Raw genomic sequence first — 20,677 nt, forward strand, 5'->3', positions numbered from 1 at the left:
AGGACTTGACGCAGAGTCTCAACCCAAAATGTCAGCTGCCTCTTTCCCTCCACAGAGCGATATTCTAGCATTTTGCTTTAAGGAGGGATGTTTGAAAATACATTTTTTTTAAAACCAAAGTATAGTAAAACCCCTGTTATCCAGAATTCAAGCAAACTGCAGCTTCAAGCAACAGGTTAAAAAAACTACAGAAAATAAATAGTCAAAAAAATATAGAATTGTTCCATCTTAGATCCCTGACTTTCCACAAATTCCCGAGGCAAATATTCTTGATTTACTTTTTGATTTACAGCTTTCTTATAGAGGTTCAATATCTCTTATTTGCTTGATTTAAAAATGGCCTTTTAAGTTAAGATCAAGAGAGACAGGGAACAGGATTTGAATCTTTCATTCTCAGATGAGGTTTGGGATTCCATTTGTAATCTGATTAATATGACCTCCCTTTGTGCACGACACTGTTTGTTGCAATTTAAAGTGTACAAAATTTAGGGTACACATGTCTAAAGTTAAATTTAGATACAAGTCCTCTATGTGACAGATGTAAAATTGCTGAGGCTTCTTTGATTCAAATGTTCTGGACTTGCCCTAGTTTAGAAAAATTTGGAAAGATATTTCTCAAATCTTATCAGTGATTTTTAAGGTTAAATTGGAATCTTGCCCTTTAATTGCTCTTTTTGGATCATTTCAAGATGATGACATTTTATTGACTTCATTTCAAAACTGAATTTTATCTTTTACGATTGATAGCCAGATGTGCAATTTTGATAAAATTGAAAGATAATACTCCACCTACACATACACAATGGTCAAATGATATTATGTCTTGTTTAACTTTAGAAAAAATTAGATATGCCATTAAAGATTCAAATACTAACTTCCTTAAGACATGGGGCCCTTTTATGGATCATTATCACAATCTTAAGTTTTAGGGTTGTCATACACATACGATGCTGTGCTGGCTATTTCCAGGTTGTCGTCACTTGATACCACAAGTTAGTTTTTTTCCAAACTTGTATAGTGGTCGGGGTTTTGGATTAACGGTGGTGTTTTTCTTTCCTTTTTCTTGTAATTGTATTTCAATATATAATTGTATCATTTAATTTTTGTATTATTGCAAACTTCAATAAAATCTTAAAAAGAAAATTGGCACCCCCAAGCAGGTAGTTCACCGATCAGGCAACAGTTTCAAGTAACCAGAAAATTCACTTATCCGGCATCTATCAATCCCCATTGGTGTAATTTGGTTTGACTGTAAAGGTGAGAGCCATCATTTCTGCTTTTCATCAACCAGCTCTATTTCATGTAAATAATGTTTGAACAGCTGGCAATGAAACACTTGCTCTCTTCTTTCCCGAACCTCCCTCTCTAACACTGACCTGACCTGAACGCTTCCTTTAAAAAAACCTTATGGTGCTCATTTGGGAAGTGTGGTAGTGTGGTGGTTAATTAACTTTACCAACAGCCTGAACTGTGGATCACTGATACAGAGATGCGTGTTCAGATCTACGTGGAGGCTGGGGAACTGAAATGATGCTGGAATTAGAGAGGTAGGGTCAATCAAAGGTAACGTTGGTTTCCGATATAAATCTTATTGGTCCACTCCTGACCTTCAGGGAAGGGAACTTGCCAATCTGGTCGATGTGTGATTCCAGTCCCACTGCAGCTGAAGCAACTGGGGATCAGCAATTAATGCAAGCACTGCCAGTATCGTCCAAAGCCAGGAACTACAAGAACAAAGATTAGAGGTGGGAGTACCCCATTCAATACTTCACCATGCATTAAGTCCATGGCTTACTTCCACTTTAGCGACACTAGCCCCAAATTCTTGATTTCATTCATATCTAAAAATGCATCCATTTTTGCTTTAAATATAACCATATAACCACTTACAGCACAGAACAGGCCAGTTCGGCCCTACTAGTCCATGCTGTAGCAAATCCCCACCCTCCTAGTCCCACTGACCAGCACCCGGTCCATACCCCTCTAGTCCCCTCCTATCCATGTAACGATCCAGTCTTTCCTTAAATGTAACCAATGATCCCGCCTCGACCACATCTGCCGGAAGCTCATTCCACATCCCCACCACCCTCTGCATAAAGAAATTTCCCCTCATGTTCCCCTTATAATTTTCCCCCTTCAATCTTAAACCATGTCCTCTAGTTTGAATCTCCCCCTTTCTTAATTGAAAAAGCCTATCCACATTTACTCTGTCTGTCCCTTTTAAAATCTTAAACACCTCTATCAAGTCCCCTCTCAATCTTCTACGCTCCAGAGAAAAAAGCCCCAGTCTGCACAACCTTTCCCTGTAACTCAGACCCTGAAATCCTGTCAACATTCTCGTGAACCTTCTCTGCACTCTCTCTATTTTGTTTATATCTTTCCTATAATTTGGTGACCAAAACTGTACACAGTACTCCAAATTTGGCCTCACCAATGCCTCGTACAATTTCATCATAACCTCCCTACTCTTGAATTCAATACTCCGATTTATGAAGGCCAACATTCCAAATGCCTTCTTCACCACACCATCTACCTGAGTATCAGCCTTGAGGGTACTATTTACCATAACTCCTAAATCCCTTTGTTGCTCTGCACTCCTCAATTGTCTACCATTCAATGTATATGACCTATTTAAATTTGCCTTTCCAAAATGCAGCACCTCACATTTATCTGTATTAAATTCCATCAGCCATTTCTCAGCCCACACCTCCAGCCTTCCTAAATCACCTTTTAATCTACGGTAATCTACTTCACTGTCCACAACACCACCAATCTTTGTGTCATCCGCAAACTTGCTTATCCAATTTTCTACCCCTACATCCAGATCGTTAATATATATAACAAACAATAGTGGACCCAGGACCGAACCCTGAGGAACTCCACTAGTCACCGGCCTCCAATTAGACAAACAATTTTCTACCACTACTCTCTGACACCTTCCATCCAACCACTGCTGAATCCATTTCACTACCTCCTTATTTATACCTAATGCTTCCACCTTTTTTCCTAACCTCCTGTGGGGAACTTTGTAATATGCTCAGCCATTGAGCTTCCACAACCTTTTTGGGCAGAAAATTGTCTGGTAAGGAATACTCACACACTCTCTCTGTCTCTCCCCTTACTATGAGATGACCCCTGGTTTTAGACTCCCAGCCAGCAAAGTATCACCCCCACATGAATTTTAATGAGATCACCTCTCATTCTTCTATATTCTACAGAGGTCAAGTCTTGTTTGTTCAATCTCTATTCCAAGCCCAATTCTCCCTTCCTGGGAATCATTAACTGCATCCTTCAGCTACAAGTATATCTTGTGCAAGGAGTCAATATTCCAGGTGCATTTATAAATTAAAAACACTAACTGCACCTCAGTTAGGTCTCCTCTCAGTTGGTTCTGATCCAAAGAAAATAACCCCAGCCTGTCTCATCTCTCCTCACAACTGAGAGTAAATGTTTTAAAATTACATGTCTTATATTTTCTTGTGTGCTCGATTTCAAATCCCAGCTCACCTTGCTGCAGGAAAGTTAAAAACATCACAATTTGGAATTCTTGGCACCAGGAACTCAGCGTGAACTGGGTGAACCAAATGCCTCCCTTCTGTGTCATAATACGTCATCGTTCCCTCAGGATTGAAGCCAGTGCATGTAGAAGCAGCTATCCTCTGCGCTCAGCCACAACAGGCTGGGGGCATAAAATGCGTTGTCACTCACACTGAAGGTATGATTGTACCCAGGGAATTGCAGTTGATGGTCAAAGAATATAAATACTAAAACTGCATCATATATCCTAAACTGCATCAAAGCAGTGTTATAAAAATAATTGCTATTAGATGTATTTGGGTATTAAACTGGAAATACTTCCAGGCTCATAAGATCACCCCACTGGCTTGATTTGCACTGCAATAAAACCCCCTGGTATCCAACATCTATGGGGATTGGTAGATGCTGGATAAGTCTATTTTGAGACTTACTATTGCCTAACTAATACACCTGTATTAAGAATAAACAGTTTAAAAGACAAAAACGTTGGTCTTGTATTTGATTCTTTGCTATATAAAGTACACTGTTTGACTGCTGAGTTTCTCCAGCATTGTTTTAACTTCAGTCTTTCATGTTTTACTCTTCTCAATACAAGACTGTTGTTACACTGAACAAACTTCACTTGCATGAATATATAAATCTTAAAACATTTTACCTTATTTTCAGTCAGTTTCTTTGAAAACATTTAACCGTCGCTCCATCTGCAGATTCCTCCTCTTCCATGGAGCCACCCGACAGACGAACAATAACATCATAGATAACTAACCCCCCCCCCAAGTTTACAGATAAAGTCTCTGACCAGGATGTCTCTTACAAAGCAAGGATAAGGAGACACTTTGAGAGTCACCCCAATGGCGAGTGGCGTCAACCAGCTCCTCATCCTTTGTGATACCATTGCTATTTCACACAACTGAATTCAAACATCTGCCACAAGCAAAACACGACCAAGGCACTCCACTGGCTGAAAATTTGCTCCCATCTTCACCAAAGATTTATGTGTTACTTCAGAATATATTTACTTTTACAATTTTAAACTTATGCATTTTTACCTATTATTTTATTCTTAATTATTTTAATTTTTAAAATTTATTTTCCTCAATTTTTTTTTTGTCATTTGCTTGAATTCTGGATACCTGAGGATCAATGTATTGAGTTTTGGCCATCATTAATATGCTTGAAGTGAATGGTGTTTGGCTCATCTGTGATGGTGGCTTATTCTCTGAAATTGATTAAAACCTTAAAAATTTTGTCTTCACAGCATCTTGAAGGCGTTTCGAGTGAGCGACATCTTTCATGCCCGTCACCATGCCCGATCACGGACGTACACCTACCGACTAGTGACAGGGTGCAATCACCACTCTCACCTCCCAGTGTTTGAACGGAATCTCTGCTGGCCTGTGTCTCGGAGGTACGTGGATAGGTCACCCAGTTGATTTTGGCTGTTCAGCACCCCTGATAAATCTGTGTACCAATGTGGAAGGGTAGAAAGATGCAAGGACTCATGACCCAGCTCCTTCTATCAACACCCGAATGTGGGTGGGCAACAACCCAAAACTCCAGCTCAAACAAGAAGTCTATTGTTAAAAATGAACAGTAGCATTTGATTATAACCTGCTTGTGCACCCATTAGAATTTTTCACAAATCACACAGAGAGTTGGAACCCTTATCCATCAATGTGACTTTTGATCATTTGAGTTCCCAGAGATCAGAAATGTGCCACATTATTTGGCTTCTCCATGTTTCTCATTCATCCGCTGATTTTTTTCACTGAAGTTTAGAAGCACTTTTTCAAAATTCCCTTTTCCCACAATCTTTTTGGATTACTTTATTTTTCACTTTCTATCTCTCCTTATTCCATTCCTTGCTATTTTCGTACAACTATCTTCCCATTTCCAACAAAGGGTCTTTGACCTGAAACATTAACCCTCTATCTTGTTCCATCAATGTTGTTTTCAACACATTCTCTCTTTATTTCACCATCTGCCTTGTTTCGTTTTACTATACCTTTCTCATTGTCCATATCTCTGACTATAATCTCTTCATTCCATCCTTAATTTCTTCTTGCATTTAATATACAAGTCAGCACAACGTCGAGGGCCAAAGGGCTTGAACTGTGCTGTAATGTTCTAGTTTGCTTTCATTAACTGGGTTACAAGGCCAGAGGGCAATCAATTCTGCAAGTGGAATTGTCATCGAGCCCGGTGATGAAGCAGTGACCGACTGGTCAAGGGATAAATCTGGATGCACTTTGCACCTGGCCCTCAGCTTTGGTCAAGGATGCTGCATCTGCAGTTTTGAGGTTCTTTACACTTGGAATCAGCTAGGGTGGGAATGACAAACGTATTCATTTGAATGGAGTCACCAAGCCTCGAGAGCAGTGGTTCTCAACCTTTATATTTTCCACCTTAAGTAATCCCTTACTAACCACTATTCATGTGGTTAGTAAGGGATTACTTGAGGTGGTAGGTGAATGGAAAAAGGTTGAGAACCACTGCTCTAGGGAAAGGAAACTGCTTGAGTTATTTTAATGTTCTTTACCATCCCATTGTTCAATGAACTCGTGCTTAACAGAACGAGAGGAGATCATCTTAGAAGGTTTGAAAGGGTGAATGCTCAATGACTCTATCCCCTCACCAGACAGATCAGATACAGGAACCACAGCTCAGCCAGAAGCAAAGCTCTTATCCACAGTGTAATCACCTGGTTCCAGACTGTGAACTGAAATGTCCTCACTCTGAGAGTTATGAATTTTTCCAATGCAGTACCCAGTGAGCTGCAGAGACTTGGTCTAGTCAAGACCCTCAGTGTGCAAATAGGCCCTTCTGCCCATTGACTGTATGCTGACCACCACATTTACACTAATCCAGCATTACTATTTAAAATTCAAGATTCCTTTAATGTCACATAATAGAACAGAACATGTAATATTACACTAAGTTGCCTTCTGCTTGCCATAAGACAGAGAAAGGGTCACCATTACTATCGCTGGTGTCCTTTACTGTCAGAGAGAAAGAGAAGTGAAAGAGAGTCCCTTCAGAGTCACTGAGTGTCCATGGATTCACCTCCAATGCTCCTGCAGCCTCTGCGGCTGCACAGACTCCTAATCGATCCATCAGCCGCCCGAGCTCCATATCCAAACCACCGACATGATTAGGAAACCTTCAGTGCCCGAGCCTCTTCGGGAGCCTTTGTTGACCTCGTCACCATCTCGAATCCTGTCTTTGATACCTGGTTCCCATGAGCCAGCCTCCAGCAGCCTGTGTGGGACCCCGCTAGTCGCCCGCAGCCTGTGCGGAACCCTCAGCAGGTGAGCCCCTCGCTGGTCCACCCCAATAGTCACCATCCTGTAGGGTCTTCTCTCCTTATTCCTTCCACATTCCTATCAACTCTCTCCAGAATATAATGTACCTCTGCGTTAGAGATGATTTGTACTGGTCAATTAACTAATTGACCCACAAGTCATTGGGATACGTCTACCGCACATCTTCTGGATAATAGGAAGAAACTGGAGAAGCCAGAGAAGGGCTACATGGAGAACACGCAAAATACAGGAGGGTTGAACCTGCGTGACCAGAAATGTGAGGCACCTACTCTATTAGCTCCGCCACTGTCTCACCCTCTAGTTGGTAAACCTGTGGGGTTTGAGAGTAAGACTGTCTACTTTTTCTGGATTAGAGAGCAGAGTCAAGGGACCTTCCTTCCCCTCATCTGTGGCTATGAAGACTGGTCAGTTCAGAGCCAGTGGGCCAGCACTGAGCTCTGTGATTTGACGACATTCCTTTCATTCTCACTGTGTCCGAAAAGCACGGAGGCCTGCTTCAGAGGGAGCTGTACATCAGCCAGAAATCTGGGATTGTGAGAGCAAGGGAAATCACTGCAGAAAGGACTGCTGATGGGGAATAGAATCAGGACTTCGAAGAGGAAGAATCCCTCATGGAGTTCAGTGGCTTTATCACAACAGGAAAATATGCCAAGAATTATTGTCCAAAAAGACTCAGAAGGGCTCCCTGCATGTATTAACAGAACATTTACAGCACAGTACTGGACAAAAAAATATACCCACATATACCTACCATGGTAGTGTTTAGTGCAATACTATTAACATGCCAGTGACCTGTGTTTGAATCCAGTGCTGTCTGTAAAGAGTTTGTACATTCTCCCCACGTCTATGTGGGTTTCCTCCCACTCTTCAAAAAGTACTGGTCTTGCGTTAATTGGGGTATTGGGCAGGATGGGCTTATGAGCCAATAGGGCCCTGTTACCATGCTGTTTGGCTAAATTAAATTTTAAAAATATCTAAATCCTCCCTACCTCATAACCCTCCATTTTTCTTTTAACCATGTGTATGTCCAAGAGTCTCTTAAATGCCCTTATTGTTCCAGCGTCCACCACCTCTCCTGGCAATGCATTCCAAGGACCCACAACTTTGTGTGAAACTCCTGATGTCTTCCCTAAACTTTCCTCGCTTCATTTTGTACATTTTGTGAATTCTCTTACTGATGTTAAGCAGAATGCTCCTTTATTCTTTCATTTGGTGGGTAAACCGTAAAGGCAATCCAGGAAACTGCTGAAACCAAACCAGATTTATGGGGAATTAGGGCTTGAATCTCTGAGAGAGGATGTTTCATAGACCGGGCATCCACAGGAATTTCAGTGATTGATTGTTCTTCCCCCAAACAGACCTCTAAACATGGACACCATGCAGGAGGCAGCCCGAATGCTGCTGGGCACACACGACTTCAGCACCTTCCGCTCTTTAAACTCCGAGACCCCCTTCAAGTCACCGCTGAAGACACTGCTTCAGGCCAATCTCACTCCAGGCCTTAGTCTCACCATGCAGCAGGACCACCACAGGTGAGAGGACTACCCGCTTGCTCATCTGCACTTCATCTGGAGGGGAGGGGGACGTGGAAGGGGCAGGTGTGACTGTCATGAGATGCCAAAGTGTGGATGAAAGTTTTAAACTGATCTCTGGTGTGAGGGCAGCTTCTTCCCTGTTGCCATCATATTCCTGAATGATCAATGAACCAAAGACATTGGATTTGACATGCACTATTTTTATTTATTTTTGTCAGGTGACTCACAATGTGAACGTTTGTTCTATGACGCTACTGCAAAACAATGAATTTTGTGACTTGTTCACGACAATAAATCTTGATTCTGAAGGGGGGATCTGGGGGCCAGTGGGACTTCATTCAAGTAAAAGACTTTCCCATTCATCTGGGCTGTGGGAAGAGCTGACCAGGCTGTTGAGGGCATCAACAGTGTGTGGAGTAACATTGAGAGGTTTTTCATGATGGTCAATAATTTTCCACGAGACAGTAAAATAGAGGTGGATTCCAATTTTGTTTTATGGAGTATTACTGTCTGTGCTATGAAACTGGCCTGCTGGGACTGTGCGCAATATCCTTTGCTCCTCGTGGTATGTTTTGCAGTTGCAGCCAAGGACATTCTCCTTGTTCTGCCCCATTGTAACCTCAGCACCATCTCACTTTCCAGCGTGGATACAAGTTTACCCTCCTTCCTCACAGCTCCTGGGATCTTGGGTTTGTCCCACCCTCGAGTTCTGTCCTGCATTCTTTAATGTTGGGTGGCACAGTTAGCGTATAGTTTGTACATTCTCCCCATGTCTGCGTGGGTTTCCTCTGGGTGCTCTGGTTTCCTCTCACCATCCAAAAATTATGGGGGTTGTAGGTCAATTGGGTGTAATTTGGTGGCACGGGCTCGGGCTGTTACCGTGCTGTACATCTTAGCTTGTTAAGCTTCTTAGCAAATGAAAATTAAGATTGCATGCAAAATGTGAAGAAGCATTGAACTTCAATTGACACTTTTCTTCATGAATGACAGGCCTGTTTAAGAATTGGGATCATTGCTGAGAGTTTTGTGGTGAGAAGGGGGTTGGAAGGGTCTCTTTCTTTAGGTCACTGCCACATTATCCACTTCTTCCCTGTTCGATTCCCCCTGTTCCCCTTCACTAACTAGTCCACCAACATCTCAGTCAAAAGTCCCCAACGGCAGCCATGTCTTCAGCTCTCAGGACCCGAGCTGCTTGTTGGCCATCCATTCTACTGTCTTGGCCCAATGCGACAAGGATGGACAAGGATGGATGCTGATTAAAAACAAAAGCAGTTTAAAATCCAAAGAGGTTGTTTGGGGAGAAAGTCTTGATGTTTCATTTGGACCATAAAAGATGTGATACAAGTTTCTATTCAGGGAACTGGAAGTTGTCCAAACTGTGGTGTGGCTTGCTATTCTTTAAACTAAGCCATTCACATTACTGCAAGGGATACAAGAGCTTTGAACTGTTTCCCAAATATGAACATTTGTTCATTTGTGTTCATTTTCTCATGTTGGATTGCCTTGTCAATGCATCGGTGCCTGCTGGGTGTTCCCTTCCACGTACTCCAGATCTACCCTTTTCCTCCTATTGTCCACGGTGCTCCTTCCTCAGGGCCACCAACTCCATTTCCTTTCCTAACTCATTTTGAGAGGTCTTCTAGTCTTTCCTGCCCTGTCAGGCCCTTTTAAAATGTCAGCGTATCATCATTTTGGTGTAAAGTAGAATGCATTTGTAAAGGAAGTTCGTAAGATGATGATGCCACCTAATTACGTTTACAGGGTTTGGGCTTTATTGTTTTGAGAACAGTCCCTTTGATGACTATTAACCTACTCCAGTGGGATTTGCTCACGTCCTTCAAGGAGGACAATCTTTCCCATTTAGTCTGCTTCTGTGTGAGTGCAGATTCACAGCAACTGGAAATGGTCCTTAATTCCCCTTTGAAATGGCCTGGCAGTCCTCTCCGTTCAAAGGTTAAATGTTTCCAGCAATGCCCACATCCCTAATGAAAGAATAAAGAAACTTTTTCTTTTTGTCTTGCCTGTTCTTTTATGTTTAACAGCTGCTCTTATTTTGAACAAAGTCCGATCCGTTATCATGTCACATACTCTTGCCAAGATTCATAATTTAAATTCATAATTCTTGGCAGTTGTGTTCACAACAAAGAAAAGGCTTAAATTAGAAGGGCCTTGGTAATGATACTACTGTATTGAAGGAAAATAAAGGAGCCCATTTGCATACACCATGGACCCACAATTAGTGACAAGATCATGTCCAGATAGAGATGGTGAGTGGGAAATGTGACATTGTCCACTGCGAGAAGAATAAAGAAATTTGCTATCTCCGGGATGAGAAATTTCAGCGTTCTGGAATGCAGAGGGTCCTGGTATCTTTGTGCACGATTCACAAATGGCTAATCTGACAGGAAGGCAGAAGCACCCCACCCCCCACCACCTGGTATTGCCCACCTCACCTGCCAGTGCCATTCGCAGGCCTTGGCTTTGCCCACTGTGCTTTCGGCTTGCCCCTCTAACTGGTGTGTACCGCTCCTGGACCTCCCTCCTCCTTAAAAAAAAGTTTCTCATGACCGCTGCAATCAGCTGTAGCGTAGCGGTTAGCATGTCACTATTACAGCACCAGCGACCCGGATTAGAATCCAGTGCTGTGTATAAGGAGTGTGTACGTCCTCCCAATGATCTGTGTGGGTTTCCCCCAGGGGTCTAGTTTCCTCCCACCTTCCAAAACATTCATTTGGGCATAATTAGGCAGTACAGGTTTAAATAACAGCAATTGGCTTCTAGCTCCTGTAAACAAAATGTTTAATTTAATCCATTTTTCTTATTAATTATAGTAAGAAAATTGGAATTAATATGCAACAATAAATTAATAAACCTCTCCTGTTGAGCTTAGAATTAATTTATAATTTTTTTTCTGATTTAATTTGTTTTGGTTGCCTCCATAAATCTTTTTATCCAACCAAGAGATTACAAATGTTGTGATTAAGTGTTTTCCTGTGTCAGAGCTTAAATAAATAATTCACTGGCTGGCATTTCCAGGTCACTGGGCTGAAATGCAACTTAATAGATCAAGTGGTAAATTCATTCAAAGAACATGTGCAGTCTTTTCATTTCATAGCTGCGACCCTCCCGACAGCACATGTCCAAAGTGTAACTGAAATCCCAACTACAAAACCCATTGCTTAAATAATTCATTCAGTACATTTAGCTGAGGGAACAACTCATCCAATTTGCTTCACATCCTGCTCATCAGTCACCCTGTGCTCCCTGATCTCCACTGGCCTCTTGTTCCAAAGTATTTCATTTATAATGGTTCGCCAGGAGTTTACAACTCATCATGATCTCACGTCTCCGTATCTCCTCCTCACCACCTTGCTAAATGTCTCTGACCTCTTGTTATCCACTGCTGTATATTGGCTTTGGAACCCATTTTATCCACCCCCCGAGGAAGGGCTCAGGCCCGAACCGTCGCCAGGAATGAGATGCCACAGTCTGCTGGAAAGGTCAGTGAGATTGTTGGCCTCTGCTTGTTTTCTGCACTGTGTTCATATAGTTGGATTACATTTCGATTAAAGGATGCCAGTAAAGAATATTTTGCTTTTCACAGCATGAAACAACTTCCAAAAAATGAAGGCAGTGCATTTAGTGCTCCAGTACTGTTAAAATTATTTCCTTTTGAAATGACTGTGCTGGTACAATTGTCCTTGAATTCCATTAGACAAAGTATTAAATTATTACTTGCATATTGCAGGCTTCAGTTAATACAAATTAACCATGCATTGATTTTCCTGAAGGAATTAATCGTACTCATGTACATAATTGCCTATTTTTCAAAAGCATATGAAATAAATTCCACTGTGACATTTTTATTTTGCCGCACAATGACCTTTAGTGTGATTGTGAGCATTAAGATGTAACACAAAAGGGACATTAAAGAGCACTGCCACCAGCTGCTTCCATCAGCGAGCTCAGCATTGCCTGGCAACAGGGGGCAGTGTGTCTGCCGTGGTGATGATTCCTGGCAGCCAGTGTGTTAGGGTAACCAGGCCCATCATATCTTTAGGCGGCCCACATCTAATATCTGTCCACTACTGTGTTGAAAACTGGAGACCAAAGCAGGGATAAACAGTCACCTTTAGGTTAACGCAGCGTTATTCCAGCGCCAGCAACCCGGGTTCGAATCCGGCGCTGTCTGTACAGGAGTTAGTATATTCTCCCCCGTCCACGTGGGTTTCCTCCAGGTGCTCCAGTTCCATCCCACACTCCAAAGAAATACAGGGTTGGTCACATGGCTGCGTTTGGGCAATACGAGTTCGTGGGCCGGAAGGGCCTGTTACTGTGCTGTGCCTCTAAATTAAAATAAATTACTTTTTTTTTTAAAAAAAAGGACTAAATGCATCAGGATTTAGGAGAGGAATGTGAACGATATGTTCCTCTTAAATGGACAGTGCTCCCCAACATTAATTAATGTTGAAAGGTGACTGCTTTATCCTATTACATGACAAGTTAATTTCAATCAAAAGCCTTGAAAGTGTAAGGTTTTGGCTTGGGGGAGAAGATCTATGGAAGGCTCCAAGGATTTTAATTATAAGGAATGGGACAAATGAAGGAGGCCGTTCAGCCTCCCCAAGCTGATCCATCTGGAATGAAATGCATTGATGTGACCCACTGTTGTGGCTGCTCACAGCTCTTCTTGTCCTCCAGTAATCTCAGGTTATAGACTCGGCATGGAAAGAGGCCCTTCAGCGCAGCTTGTCCATGCTGAACATTGTCCACCTAAGCTCGTTCCATTTGCCTGTGTCTGGCCCACATCCCTCAAACACAGTGGTTTTCAAACTGCCCCCTAAAATCACATTCCACCTCAAGTATTCCCTATGCCATCGGTGCTTTGTGAATGGTAAGGGATGGCTTAAGATGGCATACAAATGGGAAAGGGAGGTTGAGAATCACTGCTCTAGACCTAATTGTTACTGAATTATTTTGGTTCAGAAAAATTGACATTAGCCCATTTACTTTGCTCATAATGAGTCAATTAGGTATGATTAAAACAGTGGTTTTCAAACTTTACTCTCCTCTCACATACCACCTTCAACAATCCCTTACCAATCACAGAGCACCGATGGCATAGGGATTGCTGAAGGTGGTATGTGAGTTTCGGGGGCAGTTTGAAAACCTCTGTTCTAACCCTTTCCAAACGTCCTTAAAAAACTACAATTGTACCCACCTCCACTCATTCCATGTACCTGCCTCCTTCTGTGTGAAAAAGCTTCCTCTCGGGTCCAACCTTTTCCTCTCACTTTAAACCTATGCCCTCTAGTATTAGACTCCCTCACTCTGAGGGGCTGGGGAAGGAGAGAATCTTGTAACCACTTATCTCTCATGATTTTGAATATCTCTATTATAAAGTTCTCCTCAGCCTCATGCGCTCCAAGGTAATAAGCCCCAGCTGATCCAGCTTCTCCCTGTAACCCAAATCCAAAATGTAGCCATTTAATGTTTTTAAAGTTTTTAAGCTTTCATTCCATTTGAGGAGACAGGTGGGAGGAAAGTTCCAATAAGGAGAAAAACAAAAGTCTGCAGATACTGTTATTAAAGTATAAACACAATGCTGGAGAAACTCAGCAGGTCAAACAGTGTACTTTATACAGCAAAGATAAAGATATATAACCAATGTTTCACGCATGAGCCCTTCATCAAGGTATGAAAGGAAAGTTACAATAATTCAGATTTATTGTCAGAGTATGTACACGGCATCACATACAATCCTGAGATTCTTTTTCCTGTGGGTCAGCCAGAATTTCTACTTATTGGTAGTGCAAAAAAAAAACCCACACAATGTACACATGTAAACAAATAAAGAAATGTAAACAAACTGACTGTGTGATTATAGAGAGGGAAAAAAGTGTAAAAGTTTATCATAATCCCCAATATTTTTTCAGGAAGAAAACCTATTGAAAAAAAAATTATTGTCCAGCATATTGAAACGATTGGGGTTTTTCTGAAATTTCCTCTCCAACGTTTGAACTCTGATCTGCACCCTTGCCTAGTGAAGTGAGATTACAGGAGGATGCAGCTCCCATTAAAGGTTTGTAAAAATGGAAGCAAGTCCGTGATTTTAATTCTCCCTTGGTAATATGAATAGATTTCAGTTGAAGGTTTCTGCACTCTATTTCTCAAATGAAGGGCATTTGAGAAACAAAATCTTGTTTATGTGGTTTGGAAGCCACAGCAAACAGCCCCAGATTTCTGTCTGCCCTCAAAAGGGAAATAGAGAAGATGTATTTTTCTCTCAGCTTGTTTTGTTCAATTGCCAGGCAGAACTGTATTATTTCATGAGCTGAAATACTCCTGCGATTACACACTCCACTGATTTATAAGTAGATTCCCCTTCAACTGTCCTCAAAACATACAGTATTTTCGTTACAGCCCATGGAGTTTTTTTTTTCCTAGTGGTTTGAGTTTTCCAGAATGTGTTCTCTTCATCTTTCTCAGAGGTCCAGGTGGGTGGAGCCTAAAGAGAGATGAGTCCTTGTCATGATATACAAAGCGCTGTAGCCCAGCTTGTGAATGGCCCAATGCCAATGTTTCTGACTTTGGAAAACAGGCCCAAAACTGCTCAAACACAGTGGCTCAGGCTGTGTGCATCTGCAGCAAATCCACTGACAGTTTCTGCAGGCCTGAGTGAAATCTGGAGAACACAAACCAGTCCTCATTGAGTGGTCAGCAGTGGAGAGAGTCAAGAATTTAAAATTCCTGGGTGTCAAGATCTCTGAGAATCTGTCCTGAAGCTTCCGTGTTGATGCAATCATGAAGAAGACCCGCTGACGGCAATATATTGTGAGGGGTTTGAGGAGATTCAAAGACACTTGGAAACTTCTACAGGTGTACTGTGGATAGCATTCTGGCTGGTTGCATCACTGTCCGGTATGGAGGTGCCAACGATGAAGAGAGAAAAAAACTCCAAAGGGTTGTTAACTCGGCCCGCGACATCACGGGCATCAGTCTTCACTCCATCGAGGACATCTACAATAGGTGATGTCTTAAGAAAGCAGCCTCTATCCTCAAGGACCTCCATCAGCCAAGTTATGCCCTCTTTACTCTGCTACCATTGGGGGAAAAAGGTTCAGGAACCTGAAGATGAGCAGTTTCTTCCCCTCTGCCATCAGATTCCTGAACAATGAACCACAGACACCTGCTCACTTTTCCTTTACCTTGCACCATTTTTATTTATTTTATAGAAATGCTGCCGCAAAACAATGAATTTCGTTACACGTTCATGACAATAAATTCTGATTAGGTCTTCTAAGGGCTCCAGCGCCATGTTCCCCCACGCCACCCCACCGCTGGATTCTTTGGGGTATGATTCCAAGTCCTCAGCCTGGTCACATGGGTCAGGCAGTGTGTTGGGAGAGAGAATTAGAGATAACCCTCCAGGCAATGGCGTTTCATCAAAACTATGAAAAGCCTCTGCCAGTTGCGCACTCCACTTCTCCCTGTCTCCACACCATCACAGACAGAACTAAAAGTACATTCTCCCTCTCAAACCACCCCTTCGCTCCCAACATCTCCACGATCATCAGCTTTTGCTGCAACTTAAAGCTGGTTTGATTTACAACTTCCCCCAGTTTTGGTAAAAGGTCATCGACGTGAAAGGTTCATTCTGTTTTTCTCTCTTCAATGCTTGACGTGTTTTCAGCATTTGGCTCTTTTTAAAAAAAATCTAGAAATGGACGTTAAATGTGTCTAACATTTTCTCCAGATTTCTAAAGAATCTTGCTGAATTATTATTTCAATTGACTTTAGGCATCTGGAATTCTGGGAGCTAACGTTCAGGAGCCAGTCTTTCCTCTATAAACAGGTGAGTGCGGATCATTTGTACAAATGGTTTCCTTTCTATCTCCTGCCTGCATGAATCAGTATCTATAGCTGTGGCTTTGTGGATATTGTAGCATAGAGGTTAGGTTACTAAGCTAACCGCCACAGTTCTGGACCATTGAACCGGGCACAAGTTCAAATCCCACTATGCAACCTGGGGAATTAAATTCTCGTAATGAAATAAATCTGAGAAAAGAAAACGGGTCACTGTAATGCAAAGAAACCACTGGATTTTTGCAAAAAGCCATCTGGTTCACGAATGCCTTTCAGCGAAGGAAATCTCTCACTTCACCATGTGACTACAGACTCAGCAATGTGGTTGGCTCTTTACGGCCTCCTCAGTTCTGGACAGTTAGACATGGACAATAAATGCTAGTTTTGCCAGTGACATCTACATTCTGAGAACCAATAAATAAGCTGTCTTGTAAGCACTATATCAATGATCATTCTTTTAATCCCCACATATTTTGCAATTTGTGACTGCAATGGTTTTAGGGCAACAGGCAGAGAGACAAGCACACGTCTGCAATGTTTGCTGAAGGCCTAAAAGGTTATGTTTGACCCATGTCTCAGAAACAAAGTGGATTATATTCAATTAGCCACTTTCTGGAGTGCAGTCAGAGTGAACTAACTCAGTAGGTATCTTACTAGCACAGGGTAGGGCAAACATAATTTCGCAATATTTAATGGAGATGACATATCATTAGAATGCATGTCGGGATGTGCTCATTGAGTATAAAAGCCAAACTTCTAAGAGCTGTCGGCGTAGATAAGGGAATACTCACAGTCTTTTCCTCAGGGTGGTTGCACAGGTTTAAGGTGAGGGGAAAGATTTAAAGGGGCACATTTTCACACAGAGGCTGATGGGCGTGAGGAATAAGCTGCCAGAGGTTGTGGTAGAGGTGGGGACCAGTACAACATTCGGACAGGTACATGGATGAGAAGGCGTTAGAAGGATACAGGCGAAGTACAGGCAAACAGAACTGATGGACAATTTGGTGGACATGGACAAGTTGGGCCAAAGAGTCTGTTCCTGTGCTGCTTTGCTCTATGTCTCTGATAGAATATTAATTCTCCAGCTGATTGGTCAAATGTGTCCTTAATCAGAGCAACTCTTCCTTTTACTACCACCACCCTCCAACAGCTGACAGAACTTCTCCTCAATGCTCCCCCTGACTGTTCTTTGAAAATGTTGTTCTTGTCCATAATTCATGGGACTATTACACTCTTTCCCAATTCCCTCCATACAATATGATTTGAATTCTCCAGTTTTCCTTGTTTCCTATGGATTTTTACTTGTATTTGCAAATCCCACTTCTACTTGGATTTATTTTCCTGAATCAACCACGTTCCCCCAAGTCTGATGAAGCCTCTTCTACTTCTAGTTGCTTGTCTTTTCTGTCAATATGCCTCCATGTTTTATGTGCTGTGCACCAATGAGGATCCTCTGCTGTACAAAATGAGCTGCAGTCCCACTATGACGAATGGCACCCAATTCATTTTCAGCTGCTGCTCAACCATTTACTCTCTCCACATCCAACACATAGCAGCTTTTTATTTCAACCTCCAAAAGTTTTCAGCTCTGAAACAGCTCTGTGCGGCATCTTGTCAACCTGGACACGAGATTAAGAGTATTCATGATGTGCCCTGTTTTGAATTCTCTGCCATCTGTGCTGCTCTTCATTCCAGGAACTGTTCACTCCATCTGCCCAGCGTGGAGAGGCTGCTGCAGTGCCAGCATCTCTGAAAGTGTGGTCAGGTCCCTCACAAGCGCCCGTTAAAAGATGCAGCCAATTTCTGAATGTTAGGTTCAATGAAGTAAATAACCAGAGGTTAATACTGAAATGACACAGCAAAAGATTCTTTGAAAAGTACCAAGTGCTCTTTTAAGTCCATCCAAAAAGAAAATTAAAATTGGAATTGTATTGATACTAAATTGGAGCAATTATAGTCATCTAATCTTGGATTCTAACACAGCTATTTGGCCGACAATGTCTGAGTTTCCAAATAGTCCACTCCTCCTACCTTTGGCGCTCTCTGAGATTGTTAAGTTGCATTGTAAATGCAAATCCATCCTTCCTGCAATACAGTGAATTTATTTTGATTTTCTTGCAGCAGTGATAGGAGGCTGCAACTTTGTGCATTTATTCCCAAAATAAGGTAGATCTCCAATGAACACTTCATGGAATTCCTCCACTTAACACACAGGACCCTTTTTGGTTCAATGATCCTTTTACAAAATTAACGATTCTTTCAGTCTGAAGAGCTACTAAATATTCCTGAATGTAGCTAGTGACTATTTTTGCTGCCACAGAGCAGGAGATAACTTGAGGGTGAATCATTATCACTGTTCAAAGAATATTTTAAAACAATTAGAGTCCGATCTCGACTGAACCGGCAACGTCTTGCTGACACGCAGCAATGTCTGTCCACTGTTCCTTGATATTATCACCAGCAATAAAATCTCAGGAGACTGTAGGCATTCTGGCCAGGTGATGTATTAAAACACTGAGAGGGGAACCCATGAAGTGGCCAGCAGTGAAAGGCATTGGGCCACTGTACAAGACATTGGCAAAGCCAAATTTGGAATATTGTGTGTAAGCTCAGGAAAGATTGAAAGACTGCAGAGAAAATTTACAAGGATGTTGCCAAGACTTGAAGAGTTGAGTTATAGGGAAAGATTGAATGGATTAAGAACTTATTCCCGGAGCATCAGGGAATGAAGGGAAATTTGATAGTGGTATTCACAATTATGAGGGGTGCAGAGAGAGTAAACGCAAGCAAGCTTTTTCCACTGAAGTTGGATGAGACAAGAACTGGAGGACATGGGTTAAGGGTGAAAGGTGAAATGGTTAAGGGGAACATTTGGGGGAACTTCTACACCTAGAGCAAGGGTGGGCAACTTTTTTTGAAAAACTCACATTCCACTTTAAGTATTCTCTATGCCATATGGGCTCTGTGATTAGTAACGGATTGCTTAATGTGGTATGTGGGTCGAAAGAAAAAAAGTTTGAAAACTACTGTTTTAATCGTACCTAATTGACTCGTTATGTGAACTGTTTCATAACTCCAAAGTAAATGGCTATTGAGAAATTTTCTCAAGCAAAATATTTCAGTAACAATTGGGTCTCGAACAGTGATTCTCAGCCTTCCCTTTCCACTCATATACCACCTTCAGCAATCCACAGAGCACCAATGGCATTGGGAATACTTAAAGTGGAATTCGTTTTTTTTTTTAAAAGTTGCTAACCCCTGACATAGAGGGTAGTGAGAGTATGGGAATGAGCTGTCAGAAGAAGTGGAGGCTACAGGTTTGAATTTGATAGAGAAGATTGGATAGTTACTTGGATTGGAGGGCTATGGTCTGGGTACAGGTCAATGGGACGAGGCAAAATAAATAATTTGGCACAGACTGGATTGGCCAAGGGGCCTGTTTCTGTGCTACAGTGTTGAATGGTTCCCTGATTCTATGTCAGGAAGGTTGGTGTTTGGTAGTTAGATTTGCCTAGTGCAATGGTCCTGGCCAAAGCCAGGGTCATTTGCCAATGAGGCTCCCTGCAGCAGTTCACTTACTAATCCAAGCATTGAGAGGATTGTTGTTTTATTTTTAATTAATTTTTATGTTATTTTAACCTCTACAATTCAGATTTCTGATTTATTGTCGCAGTACATACATGACATCACATACAACCCTGAGATTTCTTTTTTCTGTGGGTGCAGCAGGATTAGTGTTAATGTTGTTCAGTGCTTCCTAATCTGTGAAAGATGTGTTCAGAGTCATGCAGTGTCAGAGATGTCCCATTTATTAGAAGACACTTTAACATGATGTCCTGTGCCCAGGTGGATGTTGAAGGTTCTCAGCAAAGAGCAGAATTATCTCTGAACTCCTGGCCACTGCTCATCATTCTTGCACTAAAATGGGTTTCTCGCTCATTATCATGCAGTTTTTCTTTGGAGCCTGGTCTGTACCCATCAGTTGTCAGCTTTATCCTCTCAAGTTTATTGTCATCTGATTGTAGTACCACCTGGTTCTATAACCAGAGCTTCAAAGGTTGGCTGGTTATGAAAGCTGCTGTAAACCAAAATGCTTCCTTTTTTTTGGAAAAAGGACCACCTCATCTCATCATCAGAAACTAATTGGCTTTCACATCATGTAATAGCCTGCCAAGGAAAGTGGAGAAGTGGTTTCAGAGCTTCCCACACCCCCTACCAAGAGCACAGATCAAACCTCAAAGTGGGGCTTCCCAGATTTACGAATTATTGCAAGAGAAAGAGGTGACTTGACACAAAAGAGGAAGCAAAGCTTGTTAGAGGCCAATGCAGGAATTACTCTCAAGTCAGAAGGGGTGGGCTGAGAGGATCAGCTAGGATGGAAGGGACATGTGAGAACAAGTTTCAGGGTTATAGGGC

The 20,677-nt window shown here is 42.0% G+C and overlaps 1 protein-coding gene across 2 annotated transcripts in view; it reads left to right on the top strand.

Annotated features, from left to right (window-relative positions):
- Positions 1-20,677, top strand: part of pusl1 (pseudouridine synthase like 1) — a 60,927-nt gene that overhangs the window by 28,699 nt on the left and 11,551 nt on the right. For both annotated transcript variants that reach the window (XM_069918756.1, XM_069918755.1), the window contains 3 exons: positions 4,796-4,945; positions 8,219-8,392; positions 16,196-16,250. In XM_069918756.1, coding sequence (XP_069774857.1) covers positions 4,796-4,945; positions 8,219-8,392; positions 16,196-16,250 — 379 coding nt within the window. The remainder of the gene's footprint in view (positions 1-4,795; positions 4,946-8,218; positions 8,393-16,195; positions 16,251-20,677) is intronic.

Source organism: Narcine bancroftii, chromosome 2, assembly GCF_036971445.1.
Source record: "Narcine bancroftii isolate sNarBan1 chromosome 2, sNarBan1.hap1, whole genome shotgun sequence".
In the NCBI taxonomy this organism is placed as follows: Eukaryota; Metazoa; Chordata; class Chondrichthyes; order Torpediniformes; family Narcinidae; genus Narcine; species Narcine bancroftii.